This window comes from Balaenoptera physalus (assembly GCF_965194825.1).
Source record: "Balaenoptera physalus genome assembly, chromosome: 13".
Taxonomy (NCBI): Eukaryota; Metazoa; Chordata; class Mammalia; order Artiodactyla; family Balaenopteridae; genus Balaenoptera; species Balaenoptera physalus.
The window spans coordinates 61127007-61144093 of NC_138892.1; the positions used below are offsets into that span (position 1 = coordinate 61127007).

General features: G+C 50.6%; 1 protein-coding gene across 7 annotated transcripts in view; it reads right to left on the reverse strand.

Moving 5' to 3' along the window:
• Positions 1-3715: 3715 nt before the first annotated feature.
• Positions 3716-17087, reverse strand: part of LOC309640746 (homeobox protein Hox-C4) — a 64586-nt gene continuing 51214 nt past the window's right edge. For 5 of the 7 annotated variants that reach the window (XM_082419960.1, XM_082419961.1, XM_082419962.1 and 2 more), the window contains exons 2-4: positions 6463-6579; positions 5378-5822; positions 3716-4883 (exon numbers count right to left, since the gene is read on the reverse strand). In XM_082419960.1, coding sequence (XP_082276086.1) covers positions 4528-4883; positions 5378-5816 — 795 coding nt within the window. In that variant the 5' untranslated portion in view covers positions 5817-5822; positions 6463-6579 and the 3' untranslated portion in view covers positions 3716-4527. Of the gene's footprint in view, positions 4884-5377; positions 5823-6462; positions 6580-12134; positions 13237-17087 lie in introns of those variants that run through there. The other 2 variants (XM_082419956.1, XM_082419964.1) reach the window with 2 other exon arrangements.

Genomic DNA, 17087 nt, shown 5'->3' on the forward strand with positions numbered 1-17087 from the left:
GGATCTGAGCTCCTGGAGCCGCACAGATTTTAAGATGGCTGAGGGAGCCCTTCAGGTCTCCGGTTCAAACAGTGCACCCTACCATTTTTAATTCTCAAGAAGCAGCTAAAACTCGGACACTCAAAGCAGCCACACACTACAGGAGAAAAGTTGAAATGGGGCTAGCGAGATGGGATGCAGAAAAAGCAGGCTGAGGGGGGTGGTCAGTTCCATCAGAAAGATTGGTTACAGGCAAAGACTTTTTTTTTCTACTAAATCTCCCAAATGTTTATTTTGGGCCCCTACCCATCCAGATAAATCAAGCTAACAGATTAGGAAGTTCATAAAATTGTATTCTTAGGTAATGATATCCAGAGAGGTAATAAATATTCCCTCGGCACTGATGGCTGCTGGAGTTGGGGGTTCCTCCATCTCTTTTTCCAAGTCAGAGAAGGATTTCTTGAAAGGGGAACACTTTCATAAGAATTAGCTCTCCAAAAGTGGAGTGCCAGATAGAAGCTGTGGAAAACCATGAGAAGTGGCTTTGTGAACCACGCTCCCCCAGGACTGGGCAAAAAGCTGAGAAAAAGATGGTGAAATTGCCCCAGCACGCTGCTCCTCCCCATCATAGCACCCTCCATCTCAAGGACACCCTTCAGTCTCTTTAATCTCAGAAAAGCAGACAAACTGTGCCTAGCAGAGCGTACCCTGGCCCCAAGCTCCAGAGAACCCCTTAATTGTTTATCTTCCCTAGCACTCCCCCAAACGCACGCATATACATACATCTAACAGCAGGAAGATGTCTCTGGATTGCAATCCGCCCAGTCCATGCTCAAAAAAAAGCTGATGCACAGATTGCAGAGAAAACTTTGTAGGCAACTTCACACAAGTGGCAGTGAGAGGCCCTCAGAGAAACAAAGTTCCCCAGTCCTTCCCCCCAGGCTCACTTTTTCGACTCTCTCTCTCCTTTTTGAGCCAAGTTTCTTCACTCCTCAGGTACACGACTCTGCACAGAAACTCCATTCTTCCCAAGCAGAAGCCCTCTGCTCCTGATTGGATTTCCCGCCTTCCCTCCCCAAGACCGGGAGTTGAGATAAAAATTGAATCGCAAACAGAGATAGAGTTGAAACTGCTGTGCTCCTCGCCCCCGGAGCAGATCAGTGCTAACTACTTACACGTCAAGGGGATTTTTGACCTCTGGGGAATCTCCTGGTGCTTGGAGAGAAGGACCTTGGAAGACTGGTGTCGCCGTTTTCACCCCGTCTTCTTTTTACTTAGCCATTGGAGAGACACACAATACGCTAGCAGGCATTCATGCGCCTTGCCTCTCCCATTACTCGGGGCAAGAAATCCCCAGCCCTACAAAAGCAGTGGCATCCTATCTGGAGACCAGGGGCCGAGCAAGGGCTGGCTTGGGAGGGTCGGAGATGGGGGTGGGGGAGAGGTCAGAGGCGCTGCCGAATATAAAGGCAATGGGAGAGAAAATGCTGTGTCCTCCCCGTGAACCTGGGCTGCATCCTCCCCGCTCCCCCCCTGCCCCCCCACCCCCCGCCCCCCCAGCCTTTTCCCACTGCTCAACCCAACTTCAATAAAAGCTCTGGTCCTCACCTTCCCAGTGAGGCTGTAGCAGCATCCAGTAGACCAAGACAGCTGGAGCTAGGGGCCCTGGCCCAGGTCGGTCCCCACACCCAACATCCTACTCCTCCCCGCCAGCCTGATCGCATTCTGGGTGGCCAGGTCCAAGGCAAAGGAGAGTTTTCGGGAAAGAGGAGAGAATGGAGCTCACTGGAGGGAAGGCCAGAGGCCAAAATTTTCCAAAAATCAAATGTAAGAGGGTTTAGTTTTGTTTTATTTGTTACAAACTAGGGATGTCTGATGTTTCCCCTTTTCAGACCGAGAAGGACAGAGGGAGGAAGGACAGAGTGACCATGTGTGTATGTGTGGGAAGAAGAATTAAAAACAGAAGCCCCTAAAGAAGGAAAAATAAAAGAACTGTCCCAATCCTTTTATGCTGCTTTTCCGGAGCAAGAGCATGTCCCTTCAGCAAGTTCAGGAAGAAGCGTAAGACATAAAAGATAGTGAATTTTCCCCTCCTTGCTTTCACCTCTTCCACTTTAGGGAGGAGAGGGAATAAATTCCCCTGAAACCAAATGAGCAAAGTTAGGAAAGGACTATGGATCTTAATTTCCATTTTCCCCTCTCTTTCCATCTTAGCTTCCTTACAGGATTGGAAAGACACCCAGGTCCACCCCTCAGACCTTCCTTCCCTTCCCCCAAGCACAACTAGACCCCCTTTTCCTGCCCCAAAGTCAATTGCCTCAAGATGATGGGAGCCACAGTCAGATTTGGCCCCTAATTCACTTGATTACATAAAATCACTCCAGATGATTGTTGGCCCTGCTTCCTCACACTGTAGGCAGCTTGTTTTGCTGTCCCCAGGGCACCATTGAGGGAGGAGAAAGTAGACCTACAGGACTGATTCCCCCCAACACACACACACACACACACACACACACACACACACGCTAAGTACCAGCCAGCAAGTCATTCAAGAGGAAATAAATCCAAAGCACACCAAACAGATTTTCATAACTTGGTTCTTCTGTTGCCTATCGCTCCAGAATTTGGGGAGAGAGGACAGTGGTATCCATGTCTCCCCTACTTACCCCAGATACCTTCTCCCTCTCTCTTCTACTTCTGATAGCCCTCCATCCTGAAATTTGGTTAAACTGCCTGAGAAGCTCACCAACTACCCCCTCACCTTCTCCCAACGAACAAGCAAAAATTTGAGCAGGCCTTGCTCAGAGCCTGGTCCCCAGGACCAGAATTCTTTAGAGGCTTTGGCTTAAATTAATCATTCAGGTAATCCAGCTCAGTTTTTTGTTTGTTTGTTTGTCTTAGCCCCCAAGGAAACAATTAAAAAAAATTTTTTTTTACAACCAGGAAGCCTTGTTCTGCCTATCCCAAGCGCTGCAGGGACCTGGGAAGTTGTAGGAAGAGGGGTGGTCCCTGCCTTTCCCTGTGTCTTTTCTCAACACCTGGCAGGTCCATGATAAAAGTTAGGGGGAAAAAATAAAAGTGCTTCATTATCTCCAGGAATCAGGCTTTGAGGCCTACCCATGCAAGGGGGCCTCCCAGGCCTCTGGCCTCCACTTCACCCTTCTTTCCAAGTCTAAACAAACAGAGAAGCCATCCTGACAGGTCACTTTGCTGCTTTAGAGTCACCAGCTCAAAATGTTTCTTCTTTTAAGGAGAACAGGCATGTTGAGTGGGCATCTTCCTTAATCCCTTATTCCCAAAGAGCTTCCCAAAGATGAAAACTCTTCTTCCTCCCAACTCCCTAAACTTGCCTTCTAGTCTGCAAATTAGGCAGGCCTACTCATCAGAGAGAAAGGAGAAGAGAGCAGAAGGAAATAGACAAAAGAAGGCACTGTGCTAAACTCTAGAAAAGTGAGACACCCCCCCTTCCCAGCTCCACTCTAAGTACCCCCAGGAGAGTCTGGCCTCTGCAGACTCAGGGAGAAATTGGCCCTAATCTTCCACATCCCCTCTCCTGAGATCCTCTGCCCCAAACCTTTTGCTGGTTCTTCTAAGGACCTTGGGAAACTGGAGTTGAGAGTTAAGATTTGTGTGTTTGCTTAGAGTAAACTTCGGCAACTATATAGAGAAGGTGGGATGTTACCAGGTCAGAAGGAGGAGGGGGATAAAAAGAAACCATCAGACATTGACGTAAAACTAATTCACATCCACTGGTTTATTATTGATCACGGGGCATTTCACATCGACACTAAAATTCTTTATTGCAAGTTTTACAATAATCAAGTAAATTCAGTCCAAAAACACAATAACCACGATGGGGGGATGAGGGGTATTCTACCTATAGACTGCCTCTCTGAACTGAAAGTTCATTTTTATTTTCTTTTGGCTCCTCAAACTGAACAGCTCTGAGAGGCTCTCCAGATGCATTTAGCTTTGTCTGCTGTCTTCCCCCCTCTCCTCCCAGCTCCCCCCAACAATAATACAAAAGAACTTCATAGCTTTGTTCTCCTTAAAATGACTTCCCCCTCACTAACCTCCCCTGGTGCATTTTCAATGCAAAAGGCCTAAGGAAAGAGCGGGGAAGGAGGAGGAGGAGAAAGCAGAAGGAGGAGAATTGGCTTAAAAATCTCTTTCCTTTTTTCTTTTCCTCATTTCCCCTGAAACGCACCTAAACCAGACCATCGTACCTTGCAATATATAATTTTTGCAGCTTTTTTTCCTTAAAAAATAAATAACCCCCCAAAATGGCCTTAAAAAAAAAACCCAGCAGGTACCATGCTAAGACAACATCACATGCTTAAAAGGGTCCTTAACAGTGGAAAGGAGAGAAGGGCAGGGGACTTGTTTGTTTATCTGTTTTGTCTGTTTGGAAATGACAAGGGATAAGGTGGGAGGAAGAGAGAAAAGAACCAAAATATATATATATATATTAAATTCTATAAATAAGAGTCAATTTGTGTGTGAGGGGAGGATGGGGGCCTGGGGTGGGGGCAGGATGTGAGTTATGTTTTATAACCTGGTAATGTCCTCTGCCCGTTGCTGCTCCGGTGGCGTGGCGCTCTGGGAGTGGTCTTCAGAAGTGCCCGGGGTGGCTGCCGAGAGGGTGCTGGGCACAGCGCCCGCCGGGGGCGCTGACCTGACTTTGGTGTTGGGGAGTCGGTGGTCCTTCTTCCATTTCATGCGACGGTTTTGGAACCAGATTTTGATCTGCCTCTCAGAGAGGCACAGCGAGTGGGCGATCTCGATCCTTCTCCTTCGGGTCAGGTAGCGATTGTAATGAAACTCTTTCTCTAATTCCAGGACTTGCTGCCGGGTGTAGGCTGTCCTCGAGCGCTTGGGTTCCCCTCCGTTATAATTGGGGTTCACTGGGGGAGGGGGAGGGGAAAAGCAAATAGTGGGGTTCAAAGGCAGCAGGCTCCCTGCCCCCCACCCTCACCCCATCCTCAGCTCTGTTGTAACAGGAGGAGAGGGGTGGTGGAAATAAAGTCATCAAGCTAAAGGGGTTATAAAGAAGTTGAAGGGAGCTGGAGACTTTGTAGTGTAATAAGAGGGGAATCCTCATTGTAACGACACTGAATTATTTATGCGCCCTTAGAAAGCGAGCATAGTTTTCACACATACATAACAGATCGTAGCACATGGCTCGGACTGCCCAGAGTAGCTAAGCCATAAAATTTATGGGGGATGTAATTACCCATTCTCGCTCGTAAATCCAGTTCAATTGTGCTAACCCAGAGTCGCTCCTGGAGAGAGAGGGGGAAGGAGAGAAAGGAGGACGGGGGCCGGAGGGGGCCGAGGAGGGTGGGAAGCGCTGGGGAAGAGGGGAGGGAGGGGGAGAGCAAAAAGCAAAGTTGCCTACCCGTGCTAACGTGGATTTTTTTCATCCATGGGTAGACTATGGGTTGCTTGCTGGCGGCGCTGGAGGGATGGTCAGGGGCTGGCTGGCTGCAGGCTGGCGGGGCTGGGGACGGGGAGGCGGAGGCGCCTGAGAGAGGCGCCGGCTCGCAGAGCGGCTGTGATTTCTCGGGGTGGTGGTGGCCCGCCTGGGCCGGGCCGTGGCCTCGCGAATTGCCCGGCCCCTGGAGACTGGTGCAGCTATACTGGCGCTCAGGGTAGCTAGGGCGCGGAGGCGGTGGTGGGTACAGCTCCTGGTGGTGATGCTGGAATCCCGATTCCCTGGTCCGGCCGTAATATTCCGGACTGTGTTCAGGGATGTAGCTATTTTGCGAATATTCTTCGCATGGAGGAAATTTCGGATCGATGTAGTTAGAGTCCATCAAATACGAGCTCATGATCATTAATTTCTGGAGTGGAAAATAATTTTTCTCGCTTTGTCGTTTTTCTGCTCCATAAAGCCCTCCTACTAGCTAGCGACCCTGTAAAGTTACTTTCACCATGTGACTCCGCCGGCCAATCACACGGAGCAACCCAGTCCCCGGATAAGGAACCGAATCGCTTTATTCAAAATGTATCCAATTTTTTTTGTGCGTGTGGTGGTGGTGGTGCTGGGGTGGGGGGGGTGGCTGTGATGTGGGGTTAGCTGGCAGGGGCTGCGGTGCCCCCAATGCACACCCCGCCGACTGACAACCCTCCCCTGCAAAAGGAGATGGGAAGCCCCCAGCTCCCTTCCAAAGCCTGGGCATTGGGGGGCTGTCGGGAGGCTGTGATTCAGCCCCCTCCCAGGGTCTCCCCTTGGGCCTCCGGTGGGCCCCTCGGGCTTCGGCTCCCGAGCTTTTCTAGAGGTCTCCATTCATGGCGATCCTGTCTCAGTCTGCGTAGGGCACCGTGGCAGCGCCCCTCTTTCGCAGGAAGAGGAAGTTGAATGAGGACTGGAGTGGAGGTTGGATGGGGAGAGGCCCAGGCTGAGCCCAGGAAGCTGGTGAGCCTGGGATGCCCCCCATCCAAGGAGACCGGAGTCCAGCCCCCTTCCCCATACACACTCACCCAACCCTCTGGCCATGGGGCCGGCGAGGCAGGGTCCCAGCTGGACAGGGCAGGTAGAGGCAGCGGGATGCAAATGATTCTGACGTCATTTCTGGAGGTCTGGGGGTTGAGCCCCCGCTGAAGAGAGACAGGAAGTGGTTGGCAAAAGCAAAGTTCAGAAGCCTTGCCCTCCCCGAGTACCCACTAACCCTCCCTTCCCAGCCCAGAGCAGAGCATCTCTCCTGCTGGCCGCTGTTTCCACTCTCCATTCCGTCTGGCCTGCTGCTTTCTGACAACTGTCTCCAAGGCTGGTTCCCAAGGACCTGGAGCAGGGAGGAGAGCACTCTGCCAGGGGCCAGTGCCCTGGGATGGTGCCCAGCCAAGGCCCAGGGAGCTCTTCTTTCTCCATCCCCACAGAGGGCAGACCTAGCTAAGGGGGAGGCCTGCGTCTGTAGAGCCTGCTTCCGGCCAGGGATTGTATCCATGTAACACATGTGTTTACATGTAAACACGCATCCCCAAGGGCCAGCTCCAGGCCGCCTTCCAAAAGCTGAAGGGTGAGCTCACGAAGCTGGGGATGCTGGGCGGGACTTGGGGGTCTCCAGCCCATTCCTGCGCCCTCCCCTCTCCCTGCTACCCACCCACAGGAATACCCTGATGGTGGGGTGGCAGGGCCATGGAGGAGGGAGGGGGCAAGGAAGAGCTGCTTTCTGACACACACCCCCCTCAGCTAGGGGTGGCCACGTCTTGCACCAATTCCAATTAACTGATCCCATAACTCAGAGTTGAGGGGGGGTGGCAGAAGGGAGAGCCCAGGGAGGGAGCCGGGTCCCCTTGTTGCACTTGATAACAATTATAGTTTAAAATCATAGCTTGCCGGGGCTCGGCTATATTTTACTTGATAACAATAAAAGTGACACATAAAGTTAACTGTTTATGTTTTATTTATTAGACTAAATCTGCCAGCGGTGGTAGAAGCGCTTGCCTCGTCGCTACAGCTTTTATAGGGCTGTAAAACGTCATAAATCAGTCTCGAGGAATCGCCCGCACTCTTTGTGTCGGCGGCAGCGCAGGGCTGGCGGCCGCTGGCTGCCTGCTCCCTCCTTTCCACGAAAAGTCGTAATGTGATTTTTTTCCCTCTGATTTTATTATTATGATCGCCGCTGTGATTAGTCAATCTACCTTTAATTCGCCGCCCTACGCTGCCTCCTCCCAACCCAGCCTGGTTGACACTTGAATAAGTACCTTTTAAAACGGCATAACAACTATTTGAGGGTTTAATTAGAACATCTGCAATTAAGGGAATGAGGAGGGGAAAGGGAAAAAAAATAAAACCCTTGTGAGAGGGGAGGCTGAAGGCGGGAGATTCCCAATCTGTCTCTCACCACCTTTGGGATGTCAGAGAGGGTCCCCACTTCCAAATTAGGGCTCACCCTGAGGGCTGGAATGAGAGCTGGGCCACAGCCGGTGCCCAGAGGGACTGATTCGCCCTGCCTGGGCCCCTGGCTGCCTTCCCTTCTGCAATGCTCAAGCCCCCCACACTCACCCCAGGCTCACCAAGAGCCAGTGCTTGGGGGTCCCTGGATACCCTCTCCCCAAGAGGTCAGTGCCCGGCCCCTGCCACCAGATGGGTGCGAGAACCGGAATTCCCTGGAGGTTGACCATCTCTTAGAAGAGGTTCTCAGATTTCCAAAGTTGGTTGAGAACTCCTGCCCACTCCTGTCCGGGACCCTCTGCGTGTGAAGGCTGGCTGGTTTGGCTGGAAGAGGAGCTTGAGACTGTGAGAAGGGGAAGGCTGCTGCTTGGTTGACAGTGATTTGGAGTGCGTGAGGGTTTTATTATTGGTGGGAGGGGGGTAGGTTAATTATAAGTTGTTGGAAGTGGCAGAGGGAAACCAATGCTGACTGCTGATCTACATAAAAATTCTGAACCCAGCCCCAGACTGCTGCCTGGGGAGAGGCAAAGCTCCTGAGAGCTCAGGTAGGGTGGGAGGAAGGCTGCTGAAGGAGAAAGCTTTCCAGCTCCACCCCCATCCTCCCTTCTAGGCCTGCACCTGGATCAGGCTGCCCCACCTCATCCTGGCAGGGAATAATCTCTGCTCCACCTGGCTCCCCTCCTCCCAGTCCTCACATTCACCTTCTACCAGCCCTGCCCCCACCTCAGCTCGCTTTTCTTCCATCTCTTCACCCTCTTGGGCTTATTAGGGAGTCCTTCCCAAGGCATTGCACATCTTACACCACCACTCCCCAGGATTCTGAGCTCCTGCAGGTGGGTCGAGGGAACGGGAGCAGGAAACCCACTTCGGGCCAGTATGTGTAAGTAGATCCAGAGAGTTCAGATGCCTCCAACCACATGTCAAATCCGTCTTTGGTTATTACTGCTAACAAATATATATGCATTCATACTATTCATATTTATTAATGTATTAAATGCCTTCTTATGCAGCCATAAATCTGTGGAGTTTTCATTCCAGGTTTTCACAGCTAATTCGATATGCACATCCAGAAAGTGAAATCTGGGAGATTCCCCCAAGTATGCCCACACTTATCTACATCATTTACCAAAACCCTCTCTTTGGGCTCCTATATCTTAATAGCAAGAAAGTTGCCTATGGGGAAAATAGCAAGCCAGACTCTACCACACACACACATAAGAACATTTTCACCAGGATATTATTGCAAGCACAGAAATAAGATCCCTTCGGAGGGCTTCTGTACTTAGCACTGGCTTAACGGGTTGGGGAGGGGGGCAATAAAGTGGTTCTTGCCCGTGATGAATCCTTGTATCTCCTTTTGTGCTTTGCCCTCCCGTCTCCTCAGCCCAGGGATCTCCAACCCCTGCTCTGCCCTCCACCTCTCTCTGCCCCAATTTTATTTTTTATTTTTTCTGATCACCTTTTGCCAGCCTCTAAGCAATCACTGTCTGAAAGCCCCCCTCACCCCATATCCTTTCTAAATCTTGATCTGGTGTCTCTTTCGGAAACATGTTTCAGTACAAAGCGCTTTCCTTCTGACACCGCTGAAGAAAAATATGTGTCCATTGTGTGCAAGGCCTTATTGTGCCCGGATTACCATACTGACCGTTGGATAACCCATATTCCTCCCCTCCCCGGTAACAAGCTGCCGGCTGAGAGACCTCAGCGGCTCCACTGATTCTGCGATGCCTTAAAATCTCACCTCTCAGAATCCCTGGATTTTCCTAGGGAGAAAAATAAGTGGGAGAACCAACTCAGGACTTGGAGGGCAAAGAGAAGGAAAATGAGGGTCATTCCATTCCCCACTCTCAGAAGTGCAGGATGTGGGTGTGTGCGGGTGCGTGCGCCCGTGTGTGTATGTGGTTTTTGTTGTTGTTTTAGAGATTAAAAATTGCAACATGTCTCTTTCTTCTTCCTCAAATAAATTGACTTTTAGATGGTATACAATCAAGTAATTCATTTCATTTTTATTTTTTCTCTGAGCAACTTGAAAACCCCAAACTAAAGCAAGGCTCCCATCTTTCCCCCTGTGTGTGTATATGTATATATGTATGTGTTTTGTCCCTTTCTAATGCCAGCAGGCAGGGCTAATGTATGCAAAAGAATATGCAAATGCTTAATTGATTTTTTCTTAAATCTCTTGTCAGTAAAAGTAATGAATTGGTCTAAAATGATTTTAATAACCCAGAAGTGTCACCAGAAAATACTCAACCTTTTTTTTTCTCCTGGAATCGCTTATAGTCTCAAAAAAAAAAAAAAAAAGCAATCATGGAATGTTAATTTGCCCCCCTTTAAATATTAAAGATGAATCTCTCTTGTTTGTTCGGAGACCATAGGCAAGGTCCTCTCATGGATTTCCCCCTCCTTGCTTTGCCTTCCTTGGAATTCAATTTTCCTCAAATCTCGTTTAAAGTGGCTTTTTAAAAAGTGGCTGCATTTTAATATTGGTTAGACAGAGTGACCTGCATTTCACCTCGGGTGTTTGACTTGTTCCAATAGGTCACTGCCATGGGGTTATTGATGGGGAAACTCCATTGAAATTTGTCTCTTCGCAAATGGCCTTTAGATCTTCCAGCGAGTTCAATAACTAGTTATAATGTGGAAGGGGAAAAAATGAAGGCCCTGGGCTAACGAATTTGATGTTTCATTTTTATGCTGGAGAAATTGTTAGTTAGAGGTTGGGTTCCCCACCCCCTTCCTTGCCCATCCTGGCCTCACTGACTCTTGTCAAGTGAGGCCCCCACTCTTGTCCAAGGCTGCTGGATTGTATCCCCTTTAAAATTGGGGTTGGGGTGTCCCTTTCTCCCTTTGATGCAAGCTTTAATTCTTCTTTTTGTTGTTGTTGTTGTTGAAAATTCTGACTTATGGCTGCAGGAAGCTTGCGCTGCTGAAGATTTGTAACCTGAACTTTCCTGTTAGAGAGGGAAAGGACTTTTACTTTTAAAGCTCTCTAAATGTGGTTTTGAAAGATCTAGGAATTAGGCTGGCTTAGGGGAGCTTACGGAGAGCTCCCTGACCTGGTGCTCCCAGAATTAAGAAGCCGATAGGAAGGTGGGATCCCTTTTGGGAGCTGATGAGGGCATCTCAACATGCTCTTGGCCTCTGAGCTGCCAGAGACCCATGGGATCAGACACCCAGGACCAAGGAAGGCAGAGACTGGGAAAGGCTAAGGATAGAGGGAGAATTCCAATATAGCAGGCAAGAGAATCCTGGGTCTCCTCCAGGGTCAGAGACAGAAGTCATGGGGACTTGGCCCGGTAACTGCTTGCTGAACTTCCTAAGAAGGGTGCCCGGCAAGAGCCCAGTGCCCAAAGATGATGTATTTTACTGAACTGGAGAGAGCAGAGGAAAATGATGGGGGGAGTTGAAGAGTTTATAAGGTTTCCCCTTTTTTTCTGGAGTTCTTAAGGAGTGGGAGAGGAAAGGGCAGGGAAAGGGAGGAAAGGTCTTCATTTTATTCGCCCCAATCACACCCAAGTTGGGGAGCCGGTGACTTCTCCAGAGAAGCCTCTGTGAGAAAGGGCTGTGGAGAGCTCGTTCTCTCCAGGCTGACCCAGCCATACCCGATCATTACCATCATTAACTTCAGTAATAACAAGAACATCATTCCCTCAAAAACAGAGCTCCCTGCGTGCCTTATTTTTTTCCTCCAGGAACTGCTCCTTCTCTCTCCCTGCCCAAAGGGGTCCAGTTAGCTCAGGCCCAAGTTTCCCCTTAATAAGCCCACTCACCTCCCTTCCAAACCTGGATCCCTAGATGAGAGTCATTCCAAAGGCAAGCCTTGATCCCTGGGGTGAGGGAAGCCAGTCCGAAGGCAACATGTAAGTGCCTGAAACTAGGCTGCCACTTCCCTCTATCCCCTTAAACCCAGAGGCAACGTCTTGGTGCCACTTGCGCTCTCAGACAAACCTGCCTGGACAGATCGGGGCACCCCAGGGATCACCACACGCCACAACCCCATGAAAATGGGGGAGCCCGGGAAGGGCCCATCGGGCGGCTTCAGGGTCCGGCCTGCAAGAGGACACACAGCCTGCTCTTTCCAGCCAAGCGGGAATCAATAGCGATCTGCTATAAACTTCCCCGCAGCCCCTCCGCGCTCCGGCCGCGGCGGGAGAGCCCCATCCTCAGGCCGCTCGCCCACCTCGGCCCGCACCTTGGCCGCCTCCTCCGAACCCCGGACCCCCAAGCTCGGGCCTCGCCCTCTCCCCGTTTTAATTACGTGATTGATTTTCGCTTTGGCCGCGTCGGGACGCCTCTGCCTCCGACTGTTTAAATCTTTCGGCTCCCTGTTGTGCATTTCCGAGTCCTCCTGATGGGCTGTAATTTAGAGACTGGCCCTCGGGCGGCTGGGTCCGGGTCCGGGCTACGGCCTCGCCCTACACTCCAACGAAATGGTCCTCCCGGGCTATGCGGCGCGGCCCGCTCTGCAGCCGCCTCACCGCGCGGGGCTCCCACACCGTGCTCCTGCCCATCCGCCTTGCTGAATTATTTTGTGCTCCGTTATTCTCTGATAGAAAAATGTTCCGCGTTGGAGTTAGCACTCCATGCCTGGGCTCGGAGCCGGGCTGCTCAGCGTTTTTGTTTTCTCTTCACCCGAATGAGGTGTGTATGTATGGGAAGGTCGGGATCGAGACCCCGGGAAGCACGACGCCCGGCTCCAGGCTCGGCGGGCAGCTCCATACGCTTCCCCCAAAGACCCGGGCCCGCCGGCGGCCCTGAAGCGCCGGGAGAAGCGAATTCGGCCGCAACTTTCCACCACTTCGGCGCGAGTGGGACCGCAGGGCCGGCGGCCCCCAGCCCACAGTTGGCCGTTGGGTCTGATTTTGCTCCCCAGCCCCAGATAGAGGCCCCATCACCCCGGCAGCCCCAGCGGGCACCGGAGCAGCCTCTGGGAAGTGGCCGCGGTCCCACACCGGAGGGACCGAAGGTGAGGAGAAGTAAGGGAAGGAGGGGAGGCACTTCCACGGACGGGAAGACTAGATGCGGGGTGCGGAGAGGACAGGGAAGACGTGAAATTTTAAAAGGGAGCCCCTTCTCCCACCGTGGCTGACCTTCCCTTTCTCTCCTCCGGAAGAAAAAAAAAATCCCTCTTTTTCCTCCCTAAACCGCTGGTCTCCCGCTTAATCTCTCATCTATTTACAACTAATAAACACTTCTCTGATTATTTCCCCATGTCCTGTTCGTTCTTTGATCCTTTTCAATGAGGCGAGCTCTGAGTTACTATTAGCACTATTTTATGATTCTGCTTTTCCCTCAGGGAGAGGAGGGAGCTGGGAATGTCTTTCTCAGTGGGGAAGAAGTTCAGTGAAACGTGAGTTGGTCACAACCTTCTCCCTGTCCCCCCCCCACCTGCAACACCCCAGCCCCAGCTCCCTCAGACCCTCTCCCCCCACCCCTTCCCGCAGAAATGTTGCCGGGTAAATAAGAGTCCGCCTGCCTGGCTATTAGGATTCTGGAGACGTTGGCATCTGTAGCAATCATTAGTCAAAGCCGCGCAAGCCAAAGGAGCCGAGGAGTTGGACAGAAAAAATCTTGGAAATGATATACAGGAGCCGCGGAGGCATCAATCCCGGCCGATAAGAGCTCGGCTGCCGGGAGTGAGGCGGCCGCTTAATTGGGCCCTGGGCACCAAGAACAATTGGGGAGGGGGCATCTATGGGTCGGGCAGTGACTCTGGCACCACTTGGGCACCCTACAAAAATAGTGGGGGACTTGAACGCTCTTTTCCCCAAATTTCAAAGGCCCAGTTGGCGTGGGGGGACAACGCCTCCGTCAGCCTCTCCACCCTGGGAGCCAAGGGGAGCGGAGCTAGAGGGCTCTTCCCTTCTCTCTCCCTTCTTAGTGGCTGTCTTGGGAGGTGCTGCAGGTTGGGGAGCCTGGACTGGGATTTCAGGTCACAGGGACAGCCTGGAGGGGGCTGTGGTCCCTAGAGCAGGTTTTCGGAGGCAAATAATTCATTTGGACTCAGCCTTGGAGATAGCAACAGAATCACTCCCTTTAATAAGCAAAACAGCCCAAAGATATTTGTCCCCTATCCCCACTCACCTGATATCTTTATTGACACATAGATAGAGAGACAGAGAGATGCAGTAAGTTTCAGTCCTTCTAGAGGGAGATCTATGCCCCTACATATAGATACAGGCATTATGGAACCATCTCTAAACACACTTTCAAATATTTAAGTTTGCAGCAAAACTGCAAAGACTATAAAGATCTCCAAATATGTAGCTTCAATATGTAGCTATTTTATGAGTTGGGACTTTTGCATAAATCTAGATAAAATTTTCAAAATAGAGATTGAGCAGCACACGCAGAGTTCTTTCCAACGGAGGGAAAAAACTCACCAATTATTCATCCAGATATTTAGGGAGAGCTATACCAATACATCCCAGCTTATACATCCAACACTATAGAGAGATTGGTAACGTGCACACAGGAATTTGACAGAGGGCTGTTACATTCACTGTGGATCTATAAATCTAAATATCTATAAATCTGCATTTAAATGTGGAGTAGAGAGGGATGTAAAACATACATCCTGTTATACGCAGGGCAATCTATAAATACATTTTCACGTATACAGCTATGGGATTGCTCAGCTCTCTGTAAAGACACGTGTATTTGCATCGAGTCTTAGGAATGAGGGAGATTCTCTGATGCTTGTGGGTTTGGGATGCCCCAGCCCAGACTTCTCTGGGAAATAAATGAGAGTAAACGGAAGCCTGTGCAAGTAAGTGCTAAGAGGGCCCAGGGACTCATATAATCTATGGCCTTATTTCCAGCATATGGGGCATCTCTCTGGCGATGGATAGGAGCCCTGACAACTGGGCCTGAAAGCATCCTGACTTGATGTAGCCCGAACTGAGACAGAGGTAGAGGACTCTTTACTTCTTTTCCCTTTAGCTCCCTAACCCAAAGCTGGGGGACAGATCCATGGGAAGCTGGGGTGTCTTTAGGAGGGGAAGGCTCATTAACATTACAAAATGGAGCCATTTAGGTAAAATATGATTTTTTTTTTTTTTGCAACAGCTTGGTTAGAGAGAAATGTGAGAAAGCTGTGGGCTTTCACACACAACCCTGCACCCATCTTAATTACATAAAACCCAGTCACTGACTGCAGAGAGTTTCCTCCATTCATACAATGCTAGATGGGGTCGTCTATATGCTCCCCTCCCATCCCCTCTCTTCATGAGCTCTCTCTTACACACCTGAATTCTCACCCTGTCAAGAAGGGGTTTTGGGCTCAGGAAAGACATCACAGGGAGACAGTGGCCCCATAAGAGAGTAGAGCCCCCAGGAGTCATGGTATCTACCACCAGGCTCAGAAGCTGATTGCTTTCCATGTTAGTTCCTTTTTAACTAAGAGGTTGGGGGAACCAAGGTCTGTGTGGGCAAAAGAAAATAAAAGATGGCATGATTTTTAAATCTGGAGTTTTAAGGGGGAAAAATCACCAATGAGCCCTTTTCTTATTGGAGGCAGAGGATTTGGGGGGCCCTGGACTTCCTTTGAATTTTCTGCTTTGGTTTACTGGGGAAAGGGAGGTAAGGAGGGCCCCAGGTGGGCTTGGAGAAGTGCAATCCAATCTAGTTGGCCAGCTTGGGGGAGAGTGATTTACAAAGCAAAAGCTCAAATGCTACTTCCTGAGAAGTCACCAGATCAAAACAGCCTCCTCTAGGCTTTATGACCCCATCTCTACTCCCAACAGGAAAAGCACCTTCAATAAAACCTCAGCCCACGCCCCCATCCTCCACCCAGAGGAGGGGGAGAGACACAATCTAAAATGAGGGACCTGACCCTTACTCGCTTCACACACACACACACACACACACACACACACACACTGGGTTTTCCAGCCAGAAAGTTGACTTTTTAAAGAAGTATTTACTAGACAAAAATTTTCTCCACTATCTGAGCAGAGAAGCAGCCCTGAGATATTTGGAGTTGAGCCTGAAGAGCAGATTTGATCAGATAAGGATCTGGCCTCATAGTCCCACATTACCTTCCAACCCCCTACAACTCAACAGGCCAACAGGACACTAAAGGTCACCAAGAGCCTGGCTGACCCCATCTGTGGGGGCTGCTCCAGGGGGTTGGTTTTCCGGGGAGGCAGAAGGGAAGAAACTTAACAGATGCCTAGGGCTCGAGGGCATGAGTGGGGAGGGGAGGACAAATGGTCTTCAGGCTGGGCTGATGGGAAGAATCATGGGCTACTGGGAAGTTAGTTTAAGGCTGGTTTACTGTGTCCAGCCTGGGCTTCAGACCTCTTTCATACCCACTTGGACACATACATATACTCTGTCTGTTCAGGTGTGGTGTTCTGGGCTGGGGGCTGAGAGAACTGGGGATCTTTCAAGGGCAGAACCCAGCCTCCTCTACCTCTCTGAGAGCTGTGGCACATGCAGAGCTGAAGGGATCCCAGGGAACTGAGCCCACACATTCCACACCCCCCTCCTAATATGGGGCTGCAGATCATGGCACTTTCTATGCACTTGTGTCAGGTGTAGAGAAGTAGCCTCCGTCCTGCACCGGCTCCGCAGCATGCCCAGAGCCTTCTGGTCCACCTCTCATTCTAGCTTCTAAGGCCTGGTCATCAGAGGCTGAACAAGGTCCTGGATAACCTAGCCCAACTTCCCTAAGTCCCAAATTTCATCTCCTTCCCACCCCCACCCCCACACAGTGAATCTTCCTAGGAGTGGGAGAAGAAAATGGATCCCAGGGTTCTTCTGTAGGACTCAAGGACAAAGAGATCTCTATCACCTCAGTTCCTCAGTCCAGACTCCTTGGGCTCCTGGGACCCCATCAAAGCAGTGAAGGGAGGTATCACAACAGACCCACCATTCTGGGTTACAAAGACCCGACAAAACGGATGTGATTTTCTTGGCCCTCTAACAGCTAGCCTCTTCATTAAATTGAACCTCAAAAAGCCAAAAAGCCCTAGCTTGGGGTCCTGAATCCAGATTCTGTCCCTTCTCCACCTCTAAGGGCTCCAGGGTCTCCAATCCCACTGAGGAGGAGGCTCAGAGCAGTGCCTGTCTCTCCAGGAAAGGAAAGCACAGAATTAAAGCCCAGGACAATGATGTTTCAGCTCAGAAACTCAGCCCACAGCAATTACACAAAGAGAGTGAGAGTCAAAGACACAGATAAAGTTGACCTGGATATTAAGAGGGGCTG